Here is an 18515-nt window from a genome sequence, read left to right on the forward strand (position 1 = left end):
AAAATGACCGACAACTGGCGCAGGTGGATGACATCACAGCAGCACTCTAGCCAGAGTCGTTTTAGCCTGACAGGCAGCTAGGCCTTGTATCCACCTAGAGCAGTGATTCTCAAACTTTTTCAGACCAAGGACCACTTTGTTCCCCCAAAAATGTCCAGGGACCACCTGACAACTGAATTGACAGTTGACGGGTGCTATTGCAGAACTAATTTTGATGCAGATCACTTACTTTTTATTCACATTTACAAGCCTGTCTTATTGTGGTGAAAATATGACTTCAGACATGTTTGGCTTTGTTATAATGTGTTACATATATAATCTTCTGCTAGCTTGTATTGGAAAAGTAGAAATCCCTTTGCGGACCACTTGAGCTCTGTCGTGGACCACCAGTGGTCCCCGGACCACACTTTGAGAACCACTGACCTAGAGTATCTGTGTTGTATCCTTATTAATGGCTCAGGTGAAGCTTATGATTAAGTAATAACAATGTTGTCGCTGGAGACCACAGGCAGAACATAGGCCTGCTTTATTCTGATTTAAATATTTAATTGAAGTATGTGATGCGGTTGATATTGAACTCCAATGTATTTTTATGAGAACTGAGAAATAAAACAATGTATTCATTGATTCCTTCATTCCTTCATATATTGGGCCACTAAGACATTTGACGTCCTATATGACCCTCCCAGCGCCTAGTGCTGGCCCTGCCTGTAAGTTGCACATAAGTTGCACCTGTGAGTTGCACATATTGTAGCCTATTTGTGTTTCTTATATGAGAACTTTTGTGCAATTTCTGCCTTCGCAATGACATCTGTTACATTGCAACGCTCCATGGGAGGGGAAAGCAATGCAGTTACTGTAAAGGCCAGTTTTTAGCAAAGAGATAGCAAAAATAATTTATCTTTATTATAATGTATCTAAAAGCACGCAGAGACTATGCTGTCATTGATGGGAAAACAAATGCAGAAGTTTCTGCGAGTCAGCCCATGCCATATGTGAATTATTTGTGAATGATTAGGTCTGGGTACTTACCACCACCATCAAATTCTAAGTATTTATTATGACCGGAAAAATTGCACTTTTCATAGGCCCTAGGCCTACGTGAAAAGGGGGATCTTCTCCATGGTCTGCCATTTGAAATGTGCGGAAATAGCCATTTTTAGCTGCAAAAAATGACTGTACTTGGGCCATACTAGAAAATATTAATTTATTACTTAGTAAACTTTCATGAAAAGATCAAATTTGGCAATAAGCAACCCAGTTTCAATTAGCAGCATATTGCAGTAGGCCTACCTTTTTTGGCCATTTCCTGCAAAGTTTACCTTTAATGTACATCATTTATTGGACATATGTGTGCGTGCGTGCGTGCGTGCGTGCGTGTGTGTGAAGCGAGCACTTTCAGGCAACACAACTTCATGAGCTGAGCATGCACACTAGGTGGCGACATTGAGCTAAACTTCTCGCGCGAATCGTATGCCTGTAATCGTCTATGTCCTTTTGGGCTCTTGATTGCGACCCAACTGTCCAACTGCTACGAGCTTAGGCCTTGCACTAAGATATCAGGAAGTTTGAGTCAGCCCATAATAACCCATTAGGGATAGGATTGTACTAGTAGCCTTGTAGGCCTATATGCCTATTTAGGCCCATATAGGACTAAAGTCATGTCATGATGAGAATCTACTCAAAAGCATCTGAGAAGCCAGCTGGGTTGATTCTTGACTACTGAGCACACTAGACCTGTTCAAAAAAAACTTTTTTTGTAATTTTGAAGCCAATTGCTGTGATTCCCATTCTCCAAGGTGTGAAATGGCCAGATATAAAATTATTTTGATTTTGGACCATGGGAAGACCTGCCTCAAGAGCCATAGAGTTTCAATTTTTATTTTAATCAAAAACGCCTGACATTTGACCCCATTTTGCCTAATAACTTCACAGCCATTTGTCATAGAGCATTGTGAGTGGTGTCACCTGAAAGCTGACAATATTTCCTCTCAGGTGATACCCAATATGTCAGTATCATGCACAGTTATAGTTGCTTTTAAAGCAGAAATGTGTTAAATTTAGGCGAATTTTGGTGGTTTCAGCTCAAACAATAAACAATTCGACCCTAGAAAGGTTTATTAATTCACCAAAGTATAGTGCCAAATTGAAGTCTGAAAGAAAATATATTTCCTAACATTTCATATATTGCCAGTGACTGTCAGAACACAATATATAAAGTCGTGATCTCTTGCTTACTCTTCCTGTGTTGTCGGAGCACAATATTGGCCTAATTGATCCTGATTTTGTTGGTTTGCCCACAAAGAAATTATCAGTCTGTAATTTTAATATAAGGTGTATTCTAACATGGAAAGATGGAATATCAAAAAGCAAATTCAGAAAGTAGCTTAAAAGAATATACATTAGGAATTTATTTCTATTACATTGAGGGAGATAGGCATTTGATCCCCTCCTAACCATTAGGAGTTCTGGTCCCACAGATCAGATGGGCACTTCCAATCAACTTGTCATCTGAATTCAAGACACCTGAAAATAGTCAGCTGACTTAAAAAGTCTCCCTTTGATGGTGAACGAATCAGACACAAAACTCTCCAAACATAGTAAAGAGCCAAAAGCTGTAAAAAGATGTTCGTGATGTTAGATTGTGGACCTGAACATGGCTGGAATGGACAAAAACACAAGTAAGAGTGTTTCAGTAAACAGCACCAACAGCTGTGTCCTTAAGAAATATAAAAACAACTGCTGATCTACCTCAGTCTTAGGGTGCAATCAAAACACAGTCAAAATATCAGGCTTATACTAAGCATAAAACATAAAGCCAGACTATTGTAGCCTCATAATGCCCACACTTCCACAGTGGAATGCTGTAATAGTTGTTGAAAAGACATATCATACTATTACCTTACTACCTACCAAAGACTACCATAGTACTACACTACTATAACATTACACAGAGCCTATAGTGATACATTACGACTTGGTCATTGCCATTCTGGTAACAGTAAATGTATGCTGTTGTCTTATGTCTTATGTCTTTTCTTATGTCCCAAAGGTGTGTGTGTGTGTGTGTGTGTGTGTGTGTGTGTGTGTGTGTGTGTGTGTGTGTGTGTGTGTGTGTGTGTGTGTGTGTGTGTGTGTGTGTGTGTGTGTGTGTGTGTGTGTGTGTGTGTGTTGCATTGTCAATAAACCATGGATGAATGGATCTCAGCCATTGTAGTCATGGACTGTTTCAGCTGCCACTATCTGGCAAGCAACAGGATAGAAGCCATGGCAGTCAGAACAGCTATTTTTACCAGATAATAAGACAGATTAACTCAAGAGAAGATCAGCAGAACACACACACACACACCTTAAACTTCATTATCATGTATAATAAGTGTGCTAAGTATACAAAGTGTGCAGACATTGAACTGTATTTTCTTAGTGTCTGACCCTTTTGTCCTGTACCTTCTCCTGGGAGAATTTGGGGTCTGATTCATTAACTGTTTCTATAAAATATCATCTATTTTCTGGTGTCTTGAATTCAGATTATGAGTTGTTTGGAAGTGCCCAACTGGTCTGTGGAACCAGAACTCTTAATGGTTAGCAGGGGATCAAATGCCTTTCTCCCTCAATATAATAGAAATCAATAAGTATTTTTTAAGTTACTTTTTACTTTGCTTTTTGATATTCTATGTTTCCATGTTATAATACACCTACTATTAAAATTATAGACTGATCATCTCTTTGTGGGCAAACCAACAAAATCAGGCTCAATAGGCCAATATTGTGTTCCGACAGCACAGGAAGAGTAAGCAAGAGATCAAGACTTTATATATTGTGTTCTGACAGTTCAGGATGTGTCACTGGCAATATATGAAATGTTAGGAAATATATTTTATTTCAGACTTCAATTTGGCACTATACTTTGGTGAATTAATAAACCTTTCTGGGGTCCTATTGAGTATTGTTTGAGCTGAAACCACCAAAATTCGCCTAAATTTAACACATTTCTGCTTTAAAGTCAGCTATAACTGTGCATGATACTGACATATTGGGTATCATCTGAAAGGAAATATTGTCAGCTTTCAGGTGACACCACCCACAATGCTCTATCACAAATGACTGTGAAGTTATTAGGCAAAATGGGGCCAAATGTCAGGCGTTTTTGATTAAAATAAACATTGAAACTTTATGGCTCTTGAGGCAGGTCTTCCCATGGTCCAAAATCTAAATAATTTGATGTCTGACCATTTCACACCTTGGACAATGGGAATCACAGCAATTGGCTTCAAAATTACAAAAAAAGGTTTTTTTGAACAGGTCTACAGCACACACATACACGCACGTGTATAAGAACACGCATGTACTCGGTCCACAGACTTCTACTATACAAGTCAGTGACTCGGTCTTGCACACACGCTCACTCACCTGAGATTGGTTTCCATATTGTCTTTCTTTACTATATATTTAGATAGTGTACATTTGGTTTAACAAATAAAAACAACTAGACTCAGACCTAGAGGCTTCTGTAAGTTCTGAGATCGCGTGTGGTATTTAAAGAGTATTTAAGGAATTCACCGGGCCCGTGAGAAATATTTGAGACCAATTTGCGTCTTGGAACAAAGCTGGTGCCTGAGAGAACCCACATCAGAAATACTGTTGTGCTGTCTGCAGTTGGTTGAATAATAGTGTAGCTAGGCGCGATGATCCGTGAGAGAAACATTGGAAGCATTGGCTGTGCCGTGGTGTGACAAGTGGGGTAGCCTATCTGTGAGACATTTCATTGCACATTACATTTTCTAACACACCTTCCATTACATCTTCTGACGGGCTAGAGTGTCAGGTCACCTGGTGCAACTGTCAACTTAAACAAAAAGTGTTGGCACGTTTTCTAAAATACGCCTGGCTTGTTATTTTATAATACCTATATGCTGCAAGTGTTTCTGGCAAGAAATGAATAAGAGTGTAGTGCGTGAACAGCAGATGAGATGTCGCCCAATCAGTGTCCCAGAATGGGGTGGCATCAAATTCCAGCCAGCCAATGGTAGCCTGCGAAATGTCTTCTCCATAACTACAGCCTAGGTGAAACACAGCATCACTCATCGCATCACTTGGACAACTAAAGCTCATTGTATGGTCTTGATATTTCGGCTGGCGTTATAAAATCCGCTACGAATCATCACTCGAACTGTTTTTTAGGCAGTCCTTATACGTTCATCTTTTTCTGGTAAGCAACATTTTTTTGACTGATTATCTAAAAACGAGAAGGGTATGGCTACACCAGGCAGGCTGCTAGCAGCTGTGCGCGGTGAAAGCGAATGTTTAACTTACATGCCCTATGTAGGCTACCTGTGGTTCGGTCAGTCAGCTACCTTGCAATTGTTTGATTCAACGCAAATACAAAGAATAATGCTTGCAGGGGTCTACTGTTAATAGGATTGCACCATTGAACATGTTTACATTCTGCCAGGTGTGTTCATATGCCTTGTAACCTGAAAATAACAAAATGTCTGCTGTTTTTCACCCGTCTTTACAGAAAAAAAAATCTGCGTGGAAAATGACTGAATCGGATGGGGGAAATGTCAAGCACAGAAATGGAGAAGCGGCTACGGATTCATGTTCTAGGGATGATGTGTTTGACGACACATACAAGGAAAAAGAGGGTCCGAAACCTCCAAGTGTAATAGTGTGGAAAAACGTCATATTGATGTCTCTGCTGCACGTAGGGGCTATCTATGGAATTTCCCTCATCCCATCCGCTGCTTCGTTGACCTTGGCATGGTGTAAGTAAACATATCACGTTGTGATGTCGTTTCCCCCCCACTAACCATAATCAGGGTTAAGGGATGGATGAAATGATTGAGAGGTCGTGGCGTAGTTATGGTGCCTTCAGTGGCCATCTCTCATAGAGCCAGCCTCTTGTGTAAAATATAATAGCTGCTGCGTAGGGCATGGAGGCTCGAGCCGCCAGTAGTGCACGAGAGCTGCAGCTGTGGTGGTGGTCTCTCACGAGAGGATGATGACGAGTATCTCAAACCGGTGCGGACGTGGTGTTATGAAACGATACGTTTAGATAGAAAAATGATGTACTATGTGCATATGTTGTGTCAGACTGCTATGAAATGTTTTAAAACACCGGCAAAATGTCTGGTAGGCTATAAATAATTAGGACAAGCTATGACAGGCATCAACACTTTGCCGCTTTGAGTTTCAATCGTTTCCTGTATAGGAAAAGTGCAAAGCAATACGTCTGCGTATTTCACGTTTGTTTAAGAGGAGGAACTGTCTGATATCACATGTACCTCGCAGACCGAATTCATTTCACACATTGTGGTTTCCACACAAAGCAAGCTCAGAGAGACTCATCTGCACAGCCTTTTGTGGAGTAGACGGTCTATGAACTTGTTACCTAAAACTGCAGTACCAGCAACTGCCACTAGTCTGCCTTATTTTGTAACCTGAACTGAGGCGTGCATATAATTTTGAAGATATTACAAAACAATAGGGGCCTACTTAGATGCTTACTGCACTGTCCGTTTATGGTTTAATACCTGGGTACATACCTAATGAAAACAAACATGCAGCAGACTGTGGCAGTGTTTTAAAACTCAATCAACCAAAAGGGACAGAGAGTCCTAGCTTCCGATGTGATTAATGACATCTAATTTCATTCTCTCCCCTCCCTCTCTCTCTCTCTCAGCTCTTCTATGCTTTTTGATAAGTGCACTGGGTGTAACAGCGGGAGCTCACAGACTGTGGAGCCATCGGTCGTACAAAGCCACGTTACCACTGAGAATATTTCTTGCCACTGCAAACTCAATGGCCTTCCAGGTAACTCGGACAGATTGGATCTGTGTGCTTGGAGTGGACATTTAAAAACTCATCAATCCACATGGACAGACAGGTTCACATAAAAACATTATGTTTTTTTTTTCTTCCTTAGACTATTAATAGAACATTCACCTACATACTGATACTAAATGTTGACACTAGATTGAACAAGAGGTGAGGCACCCTTGATAAGGACAATTTATACTGTAGGCCTACATATATTTCACACGTCCAACCAGGAGGGGCAGACAGGATAACACTTGCCTTGGCTTACAGGTTACTGCTACTATTATTTCCCTGATACAGAGTACAGCTTATTACAGTGTAGTAAAGGTTGTATCATTATTACAGTGCTTGCTTAATATCTCATATATTCACATTTAGATACAGGGTATACTAAAATAAAGTGTTACCTTCCAATCAAGTGAAAGATCAACCACTTCTGAAGTCTGATTCTCTCTCTCTCTCTCTCTCTCTCTCTCTCTCTCTCTCTCTCTCTCTCTCTCTCTCTCTCTCTCTCTCTCTCATCAACTCTCAAAATATCTCACTTTCTCGCTGATTTCTCTCTGTGTGTCTCATTCTCGCTCTTTTTCTGTATCACTCTCTTTGACTCTTTATCTGCTATCTCTCTGTATCTATCTCTCTATCTCTCTCCCATCCGTCCCTTCCATCCATCCCGTTCCATCTCTTCATCCCAGAATGACATATTCGAGTGGGCTCGTGACCACCGGGTGCACCACAAGTACTCGGAGACGGATGCGGACCCCCATAATGCACTGCGCGGCTTCTTCTTCTCGCACATCGGTTGGCTGCTTGTGCGCAAGCACCCCGACGTCATCGAGAAGGGACGCAAGCTGGAGCTCAGGGACCTGAAGGAGGACAAGGTGGTCATGTTCCAGAGGAAGTAGGTTATGCTTCATACTCTTTTACATCACATTACACTTAGCGGACACTATTATTCACAGCAAGCAACTTACATGTATCATGTTCAGGGTATTGGTTTCAATCCCTTGAGCAGTTTGTTGTCAGGTGCCTTGCTCAAGGGCACCTCAAGCCTTGGATGGAGGTGTATGGAGAGGTCAGGTGGGATTTGAACCCACAACCCCCAGATTGAAAGACCAACTCCCTGACCACTAGGTCACTGCTGCCCCATGTTTTTTTGACACGTTATGCACGTTACTCCACTAGTGGAATGGTGTAATAGTAATTGAAAAGTTAACTACCATAGTACTAACACTACTATGACATAACACAGTGAAATTTCATTTCTTACTTTCCCATGCAGACATAGACATACTTTAGGTATAGACATAGACAGTATAAACATAGACAGTACACATACAGGACCCATACAACACACATAGACATTATAAGTGGACAACAGAAGACATATAGAGAACATACTGTATAACTGTATATTAAAAATAGAGGTATTTGTGTTGTGTATGTACAATATCCTAGTGTAACAATTCTGACATAGTAGTAGAAGCATTGTGAAATAATACAAGAGGTAATTTGTAATGTGCATATACAAAGTATTTACATTGTCCTAGCATAACATTCTAACTTAGTGGTAATAATATTGGTGCATATACATAAATAGCAATATTTGAGCAATAATACATATAATAGCAATAGTTGAGTTTAGTTGAGTAGTGCAGGTTGAATGTTCAGTAGGGGGTGGCGTGTCAGGATCCTGGCTGGCTGGTGGCTAGTTCAATTTTACTTTCACTTTAGACATCTCTGCAGATCAAACATATTGCACACACCTGCATACAGCACCTGCATGGAGCTCCATTTGTCTGTCTGTCCCAGCCCCCCACCCCCACACTGGGAACACATGCAGGTGAAACGAAGAGAGGCAAAATTCAGACAGCTCAATGGTCATCGGGTTGTCGTGGAGAATCAAATAGAATTGCTTTACTCCTGTTCGCTTGCCTTCGCCTCCCTCACAGGAATGAATGGCGAAGTTCGCTTTGCTTGGTGAAATTCGTGTTTAGTGTATATGTGTTCCCCCGATGCCTCTCTATTTGGATCTTTGGGGCGGGGTTTGGCAGGATGGTGGAGACAGGAGAATGGCTACTGCTAACGAAGAGCGGCTGTTTGACTGCAAAGGCAAAGACGAACCATAACCACAGTGGATTGGTCCCACCCACAGGCCTCATCTAGCTGAACTCAGCGACTGCGGAGTAATATTTTGATGTTTTAGTCTGCCTTGCGAGACGAGGGGAGTGTTCCAAAAATATGGTTAAGTGATAAACCTGGCTAGGTTAAACTGCATGAAGTGGTAAACCTGCTAATAGACAGCACACAGCTGTCATTTAGTTGAGAAATAAGGACTCCAGGCTCTTGTATTAGATGATTTACCACCACCTCAAGGTTAACTTAACCTGATTTACTACTAAACCAGCTTGCTACATGTAGTATAGCCCCCAGGTCTGTGGAAGTTGTTGTTAATTTGTGCGTCTATATTGCTCACTGCATAAAATGGTGCTTCTGGGCAGTTGTTTACAACAGGGTTTCGTATTTCCTAAAAAAGGACACCTACTTCTTTGTCTCATCCCCCCTTCCTTTTCATTTTATCCCTCATGAGGTTCTACAGTGCTCCTGATGTTTGTGTGTGTGCCAATGTTTGTGCCTTGGTACCTCTGGGGCTGTTGTCTCACCTCTGGGGACAGATGTTTAGGGTTTCATATTACCCACCAGCACCTCATCTCTCTCCCCTCTCTCTCTCTCTCTCTCTCTCTCTCTCTCTCTCTCTCTCTCTCTCTCTCTCTCTCTCTCTCTCTCTCTCTCATAATTTCCAGGTTCTACAAGTCCTCTGTGCTCCTGACATAATATTTCACCCATGGGGCAGATGCTTTGTGCGTCACGTTTCCCCAATACAACACAGCACGCCATCTCTCTCTCTCTCTCTCTCTCTCTCTCTCTCTCTCTCTCTCTCTCTCTCTCTCTCTCTCTGGGGGTGGCGGGGTGTATGTCGCTGTGTGACTCTCATGTATTATAGTGTGGCCCTGCTTGTTTTTTGTAAATTATCAAAATTGTTCCAGTAATAGACTTTTTAATCCTCAAAAATCCTCAAAAACTCTCTCTCTCTCTCTCTCTCTCTCTCTCTCTCTCTCTCTCTCTCTCTCTCTCTCTCTCTCTCTCTCTCTCTCTCTCTCCCTGTCATATTTTCCAGGTTCTACAAGCCGTCGGTGCTGGTGATGTGTTTCCTTGTGCCAATGTTCGTGCCTTGGTACCTGTGGGGCGAGTCTCTGTGGGTGGCCTACTTCATCCCGGCGCTGCTGCGCTACACCCTAGTGCTCAACGCCACCTGGCTTGTCAACAGCGCAGCGCACATGTGGGGCAACAGGCCCTACGACGTCAACATCAACCCCCGCGAGAACCCCTGGGTCACCTTCAGCGCCATAGGTATGACATTTGTTTCAGGAGAAAGAAGGAGGAAGGGAGGCAAAGCCACTGTCTTGACAGTGCTGTAGTGATATTCGGTTCACATAGTATTTGGCTGGTCAACACCGCTGCGCACATTTGGGGCAACAGGCCCTACGACGTAAACATCAACCCTTGCGCGAACCCCTGGGTCACCTTCAGCGCAATAGGCACAAGTTCCAGTTCAAGTTGTATTTGTCCCCAAAGGGGATATTAGGTTATAGCAGGTATTAAAACATTCAGAACAGACCCCAAATAAAAAGCAACAATATAAAGACAGGGACACGGGACAGCACAGCACAAGGACATAAAACATCCCAAAAAAATCACATAGACTGGGACCAATGCACAGAAGAAAAAAATCAAATTAGAGGATAAAAGAATAAGATAAAAGATCAGATCAAAACATGGAGAGTCAAGATGCAAGGATGCAAACAAGGTACAACACAGAACGTATACAAGGAGCAGGCACAGTAAGCACTGTTGTAGTGGTCTAGTAAGGTGAACTATTCCACATGTTGGGCAAGCGGCCCTACAATGTCAACGAAAACCCCACGAGAACCCCTGGGTCACTTTCGGCGCAACAGGTACGACACTTATCTCAGGAGAAAGAAGGAGGAAGAGGCAAAGCCAATATAGTATTCAAAATAAAGAAATATACCACACACTTGTTTGACTTTTTGCTCATTATTTAGAGTGAACAACGCTTTTCTCCTCTGTTCAAACCTGATGACGCACGAAGGCAAAATGCGTTGTTCGCGCTGAATAAATGAGCAAAACGTTAAACAAGTGTGCGGTAAACTTTTCTCTTTCTTTGAACTTTCATCATTGAACACCCTTGCATTTACCAGCACCTGTAGAAGCTGTGCATGGATCCTTTAACTCAGGGGTGTCAAACTCAAATCTGGATTTAAGTCGCGCGCCAAACTCAATATGTTTTTACAAAAATTGACTAAAATTGCTCATGTTTGAATTTATGTTTGAACAGATTCCCATCATAGTTCAAATGTGCCTGCACATATTCTGTTGCATTTCATTGTTAGCTGTTTCAATGGACTGGGCCCATTCATATTCCTGTGACATGCGAATGTTCAAATCTTAATACGCTATACAGTTGTGGTGTATGTGGGCCAACTGTAATACACATTTGAAATGATCTCGCAGGCCAAATAAATCCCTGCTTTAACTTGTCCGCTATGGTATTCTTTAAAATGTTGTAGTGAGGAATTGAAATGGTCTGTTAAAGTGAAGTGTTCCACATGGAGGGCAACAGGCATCTACAATGTCACCCGCAACGCTTGAGAACCCCTCCTTAGGACTGGGTGGGGATTAACCTCCGCTTTTAGTAGGGGTTTTTATCCTTTGTGTGACAGGACAGTGAAGATATTGACAGGAAGCGAGTTGGGAGAGAGAGAGACGGGTAGCCTGGTTATTGCAAGTGAGATGTAGTCTAGGAACCTTCTACTAACTTGTCTGTCGGAGAGGTCGAGATAAACTATTTAAAACACTATTTGAAACACTATCTGAAGCTTGACGGAAATCTGGTTTTGTATCTGGAGTTGACATGGTGGCTCTGTTAAAAAAAACCTCAAAGCTACCATTTGTCTAAAAATATGTCTTGCCTGTCCTCCAGTTAGGGTTAGACAGGTAGGGATTTGGACACAATACAGATGACAGGATGTGGCAGCTTGCGGGGTATAAAAACCTAAAAGACTCAAATAAAAAAAAAATATCGGTGTTAACCACCATTTTGAATAGCTGTTGTGTGTTTTGGCTGATATTTACTCCTGCATGTGATTGATTCATTGGTGAAGGATTCCACAACTACCAACACACCTTTCTCTATGACTATGTATATCTGTGTGGTGATACTCCATTTTGAATATCCGTTCTTTTGGTTGATATATTACTATTTCTGCATATGATTAATTTGTAGGTGAAGGATTCCACAACTACCACCACACCTTTCCCTATGACTATGCGACGAGCGAGTTCGGCTGCCGGCTTAACGTCACCACGTGCTTCATTGACCTCATGTGCTACCTGGGCCTGGCCAAAGAGTGCAAGCGAGTCTCCCGCGAGACCCTCGTGGCACGTGCCACCCGAACCGGCGATGGAAGTGTCCGTGGCTGAAAGGTTGATATTTTTTATTATCATTAATTTATTAATTTATTTTTTGTTCTTGTTATATTGTACTTGTTAGGTTTTGTGGTAAAGAGAAGATCCTATGATGACATGTTGTCCTTAGCATTTCCTCAGTCATTTTGATTTTGAAATCATGTTGTGGAATATTAACCAGCCACTTTCTCTCCCAATGTATTAATATATATAACAGTCAATATGGTTTGCATTTTCAGAATACATATGATGCTATATATTATCCTGTTAGGATATTTTAATCATACTTAGTATATATATATATATTCACATAGTTATTCACACTTTGTTATGCTATTATCTCTGAATAATTAAAAGATTATGAACAGGCTCTCTCGGCTTCCATAGTATGTAGGTGAAAAGTGCTGTATATTCCTAGTTGCAGGTTGCTACACCGCAAAATGAACATCTTAACTAAATCTAATTATTTTTCTAGTTTCAAATAAAAACATCTAGTCAATCTTAATGTAGTAGTAATCACCTAATAACTAGTACTTTTGAACTAGAATTTCCGTTTTTTTTTCTTTTTTTCTTCTTCTTCTCAGGTTCTGGGCCTCCAATCCAGGGCCTACAGCACCCCACATGGCTTTGCTTTAAATGGCCAGGCTACTCCACCTTCAGAAACATCCACAGAAAAACGAGAGCTCACCCAGAGTAGAAGGTGCAATTTCTTAATACATTTCTTAGCTGCACCTCAACAACAACAAACCAACCCTGTGAAACTGAGACAAAAAAAAACGTCAGTTGTGCCCATAGCTTTATTTTTTCGGTTGGAAATTTTATGAGATGTAGCCAAATGTTGTTGTTGTTTTTTTTCCATTGATATGATCATTATTATATTACCATTGTTGTAAGTATTGTTTTGGTCAATCATTTCCATATTTCATTCAAAAACAATCAATCGGATCTTTACAGGAGGTTTATATTATTATTATTATTTAGTGTGTGCACTGAGAAGCTGCCTTTGGTTACGTCACTGCTGCATTTCATAGTGTTTACACTTGGGGTGGAACGGGTCTCTGTGTGTGTGTGTTTATGGAAGTGAGAAGACGCTCGATGTGATAAAGGCACCTAGTCTGGGATGCATACTACTACTGTATACAGTGCCAGCACAAACAAAAAAAGAAAACCCAACAGAGAGGCAAACGTAACAGGCACCCTCTCTGTGGTATCCCTTGGAAGACAAATCTTGATCATGTGTGCGTCAATGTATGGCATAGGTATAGGCCTACAGTGCAGGAAGCCATTTCATAAGGCCGCCTTGTTAGTGTGCCAGAGATATAGCCTATGAAGAAAAACATATTGTAAGAAACCAAATCGATTTTGAAAATGTGCCTGCCAAATTCAAATTAATAATTGCCCTTATCCCCACTAAAAGTACAATTTATTAACTTTATTTATTATACTAATCGAGGCCTATTTTGTATTTCTACAATGTGGTGGCGTGGTTGCCACCTTCTGAAAGATGAACAAGCAAAAGAGAGGAATGTTACTAAAAGGCTTATTCGGATTTTCACGAATGAGCACCATGAGCACGAGTAAGAGAGATAGATAGATAGATTATTTATTTGTCTTTGCAGAGGAGAATGGAAAGGTCAGAGACACACGTCACTGCTCAAAACTATGTCTTTGCTACTTAAACGGCAGACATGTACATGTAAGGAAGCGTTCGTTACTGCTGGATTCAAACAACACTGCCATCGAGTTAAGACGAGTGAATAGTTCTTCTTCGTCGCATGTCACTGTCAGCTGAGGACCTTAGTTAACTACCTTCAAGGTGCTCATGACAGTCGCTACTGTCAACCGCCGCTGTTCCGCTCGGTATTTTTAGCCGCCACAACACGTTGTGTACAATGCCTGATGCCATTGCCTGCTTTCGCTTCACATCAAGCTGCCGACAGAGTTCAGTGATATTGGTTTCTTTAGGCACTACAGTAAAGTAGACGTGTAGACGTAAAGACGTGAAGCTAGCTTGGCTAAATATTGCGGAGGGTGCGCTCCTGGTTTACCCACAAATCACACCTCTTATTTTGCTGATATTGTGTTTGGTGATGCTAGTTGGGTTACATAATGCGGACCCTACAGAAGTATGTACACAGAGTCAGGCAGGATTCGATTTGGAGTTGGGGAGTTGGGGATGGATGGCATTTCCTTCTTTTCTTTCTGGTTTTGTTACCCCCACTTCTGATAAATGATTTGAATATCTTGTGGGGGCAATGATATCCTAGCAACTACTACTCCACTGATGTTGCTTTAATTCTTAAAAAGAAACACCCCTCCTGATTTATTTTTCAACAAATCACACCCTGCATCAAATCGCATTTGACAAGAACTTGTTCAGAGTTGATGTGATGAGCTTTTCCACACGGCTGGAAATCCTTGGTTTAGAAATTGAAAAGTCCTGCTAGATTTATTTTGTTGCAAAAAAATCACCCAACCAGCTGATCCTATTTAGATCCCCCCACCTTCACTCTTCTGCCAGATAGAACTAGATGAAGAAGTCAGAGATTCTTGGAGTATTATCTCTGGTGAAGTTGCCTATGTTCCAAAACTAGATGGTGAGGTTACCTGTGTTCTAGAACTAGGTGGTGAAGTTACCTGAGTTCTAGAACTAGATGGTGAAGTTACCCGAGTTCTAGAACTAGATGGTAAAGTTACCTGTGTTCATATTCAAAGCCAGAAGTACTATTAAGCAGGACTTTAACTTAATCAAGCTAATTTGCCTGCCTCTGTCCAGCTTTTTTTAAGAAGGCATTGAGGATAATTCTTAAAGGTGCACTGTGTAGGATGTGGGCAGAGTAGGTATTGCAACTATGCTGTGCATTGAAACTGTGCTGCCTATTGCCAAATTAGTTCTTTTTCCATGCATATTTAGTAAATAATTAACTATCATTTTCTAGTATGAACAAAGTACAGTAAGTTTTGCGGCTAAAAATGCCCATTTATGGAAATTTAAAATGGCGGACAATTGAGAAGATCCCCTTTTTTATGTATGAAAAGTGCAATTTTCTTAGTCATAATGAATACCGATACTTAGAATTTGATGGTGGTGGTGGTAAATATTTGTTAAAAAGGTAACATTTGTAAATGGGCATCATGAATTCTGGAAATGAGCTGCTAAAAATATTACACAGTGCACGTTTAAGATATTATTGTCCTCAACCCACTTAAATACGTCACAGCTATTTCTCAGCTTCTTTGCAATATGGTCAATTGTAACTGTACATGAACAATCTGATCAAAAGCATGGAGATATGTTGGCAAGATCTTTTTTACTTTCCAGCTTTAATAAATAGGCTTTACTGCTAGTGCTGTTCTCATCTGTGGAGGTCCAATGCTACCCCATAGTCTAAACTATCACAGACTGACTTGGTTTTCACAATGCCAGACTAGTTACTGTAGTTGAGCTTTGAATTGTACAGATTTTGTTTAATGTTTTTTGTTTGTTTTCCAGAAGTGGTCTTGGTTTTTAATTATGTTGTTTTGTTATTTTCAGAGGCATCTTGGTGTTGGCCTCGTGAAAGTAAATGTAATATAGTTAATTAAGACCGTTTGTACTGCATGCTAAGAACTACTGGAAGCTCTGAGGAAAAAAAACAACGTTGTGAACATTTTCTTTTCCTTTCCTTTTTTTTCTTGCCAGTGGCAATGTGTTTTATAAGAAGTTTAATTATTTTACATGGCCAAAGTGACTGAAATATCCCAAGATGTTTTCTTTGTTTAGTTAATGCTTTTTTGTTCTGTTGTGGTTTTTTTGCTTTTCAATTTTTTTTCCAAATATGTCGCATCTTCTATTTCTGTATCTACAAATTGCCGTTGCTTGTTGTCTGTGATGGATGGGAAAGGGATGGATTATCAATTTAGCAACTCGTCATCTTGGTAAAATAATCCCCCAGTTTTTTTTTTTTCAGGATTGTCTTCACACCCTCAGTTGGGAAGAACATGTGATGATGCCCCTTTAGGATAATTGCCTAATTGCTCGTAGAAATAGTTGTCACATGCAGAAGTTCATTTAAATATTTTCTTCAACCGTTTCTGCTTACGCCTTCATCTGTAGGCGTCTGTATAGCCCCTTGCTGAAGGTGTAAGGAGAAGTGTTGGTAGAATAAAATACCACGTTTGGAGTTCTGTGTGTGATGTGAAATTTAAATCTACTGCTTTTGCATACCAACTACCTAACCAATTGGCCATAGGCAACAGGCCATTTGTCCATATCTCCACAAAAATGACCACAGTGATTATTTTAGCAAGGTGAAAAAAACGAGTCTTGGGTGGGTGCGACTGATTCTCTGCCGTTGCTGTTTCTAGGTGTTATCTAAGTGAAATTAACTGAGTCAGGAAATTTAGCCCATTGCCTTATAAGCCCTGTCCCCCTTCCCAAGTCATCTCCAAATCAAAACCAGTAGAGCCGAATGGAGAAGCAGTGAAAAACAAATAGAAAACACCGCGTTGGATTGGCTGCTTTTGGTGTTGCGATTCTGACTCTTGTTTTGTTAGGACTACGTCCACATGGCTCCATTTCTAAACTGAAATGTAATAGCTCTTGGCCATGTTTTTTTTTAAATTATTATTTATTTATTAGTTGCTGTCCATATTAGTCTGTGGTTTTGTGTCTGTATAACATCAGCCAATGATGGACTGAGGACAGTCAGAGCCAATTGAAAACGGCAAGACAGGAATTAATCACACAGTACTGTGTGTGTGTGTGTGTGTGTGTGTGTGTGTGTGTGTGTGTGTGTGTGTGTGTGTGTGTGTGTGTGTGTGTGTGTGGACAGATATTGTTAAGTTGATTTTTTAATTATAACAAAAGCAGAAGCTATATGTGGGCGTAGCCTTAAAGAGCATGTCCTTGAACAGTGAATTTTGCTTTGTCATTTCAACACTTAGTCAGTCAATGTAACATCTTCTAGAGTGTTTGCTCCCAGATGACTGATAGTGTTGAAATAACACTGCATTTTTCTTTACTGTGTGGCTATATGACCAAATCCTCTGATCAGACTCCAGAAGAAGGTATCGTCTGCAGCCGCTTTGCCAATGCAATGGGTTTGTGCGGTTATAAAGTCACCAATGAACTCCCCATGATTATGAATTATTATGCCCATGTTGGCGTCCCTTAATCTCATCAAAGCCCAGTCTATCCAGCCATGCTTTCACAAATACTAGGCCAATACACTCACTCTCCTTTCCAAGTACATGTGTACTGCTACTACTACTGCTGAGGCTAGTCTATCTTGATGAAGACCTTTCAATTCCAATGTATGATTAAAAATTGATTACTTGTTTCTCTAACTTTTTGCAGTGCAATTATTGTCCAGTGTTTCTTGAATTCTTAAAAATGCCTTAAACTTCATCTGGCACACTTTGCGAGGAATGTTGTATGTAACTTGTACATAGAGCAGATTTTCTACCCGGTGGGAAGGATTAAATGTTTTTTTTCTTTCTTTTTTCGTCCTGTGTCATGCCACAGTAATATTTCTCTCTAAATCAAATAAAAAAGGCTATTGTACAATGTGTGTAATCCTTTTAAGTGAAACTAAAATCAGAATGCATGGGCTAAAACGGCAGAATGAAATTCCTACATACCTTAAAGTAGTGATTTGAGCAACACATTTAAAAACAGCTGCATTAAAGGTATTTTAGTTTTTTAGTTTCAGAAATGTGTGCTGCCCACTCACAAATTGTTACTGGAAATTCAAAATAGCAACCACAGAGAAGATCCATCTTTTTTAGGTATGAAAAGTCTAGTTTCCCTTGTCATAATGAATATTTCGAAATTGATGGTACTGGTAAATATTCATGAAAAAAAGATTACATTTTGTGAATGGGCAGTGTGAATTCTGGAAATAAATTACTAAAAAATATATATACTTTGCCTTTAGGTATCTGTTTTGTTCCGAATCATTGCCTCTAGAATCAAGACTATTCCTCGTTGCTAGTAGGATACTAGCAATACTGGATGTACAGTACAGTGAAGCATTCCCACATACTTTCGATGAAAGGGTTCACCGATGTCATAGTCGACAATCATGCAAGAGATCCCAGCGTGGGGATTACTGTGTTCAAATGCTGTATTATGAAGCCTGGAGCAGAGGGCAGCTTCAGGATATTGGGGC

General features: G+C 40.6%; 1 protein-coding gene across 1 annotated transcript; it reads left to right on the top strand.

The window, feature by feature from the left end:
* Window positions 1–5070: 5070 nt before the first annotated feature.
* scd (stearoyl-CoA desaturase (delta-9-desaturase)) lies at window positions 5071–17911 on the top strand. Its single transcript, XM_063221763.1, has 7 exons — window positions 5071–5209; window positions 5519–5765; window positions 6683–6813; window positions 7512–7717; window positions 9995–10227; window positions 12182–12381; window positions 12948–17911. Exons 2-6 carry the CDS (start codon window positions 5540–5542, stop codon window positions 12376–12378), a joined length of 993 nt encoding a protein of 330 aa, XP_063077833.1. The 5' UTR covers window positions 5071–5209; window positions 5519–5539; the 3' UTR covers window positions 12379–12381; window positions 12948–17911.
* The last annotated feature ends 604 nt before the right edge of the window (window positions 17912–18515 follow it).

Source organism: Engraulis encrasicolus, chromosome 17 (assembly GCF_034702125.1).
Source record: "Engraulis encrasicolus isolate BLACKSEA-1 chromosome 17, IST_EnEncr_1.0, whole genome shotgun sequence".
In the NCBI taxonomy this organism is placed as follows: domain Eukaryota; kingdom Metazoa; phylum Chordata; class Actinopteri; order Clupeiformes; family Engraulidae; genus Engraulis; species Engraulis encrasicolus.

Coding starts and splice junctions, on each gene's coding strand:
- scd (XM_063221763.1), top strand. CDS start 5,540: ATGACTGAATCGGATGGGGGAAATGTCAAGCACAGAAATGGAGAAGCG. Junction 6,814..7,511: donor CAAACTCAATGGCCTTCCAG/GTAACTCGGACA, acceptor TCTTCATCCCAG/AATGACATATTCGAGTGGGC. Junction 7,718..9,994: donor GTGGTCATGTTCCAGAGGAA/GTAGGTTATGCT, acceptor CATATTTTCCAG/GTTCTACAAGCCGTCGGTGC.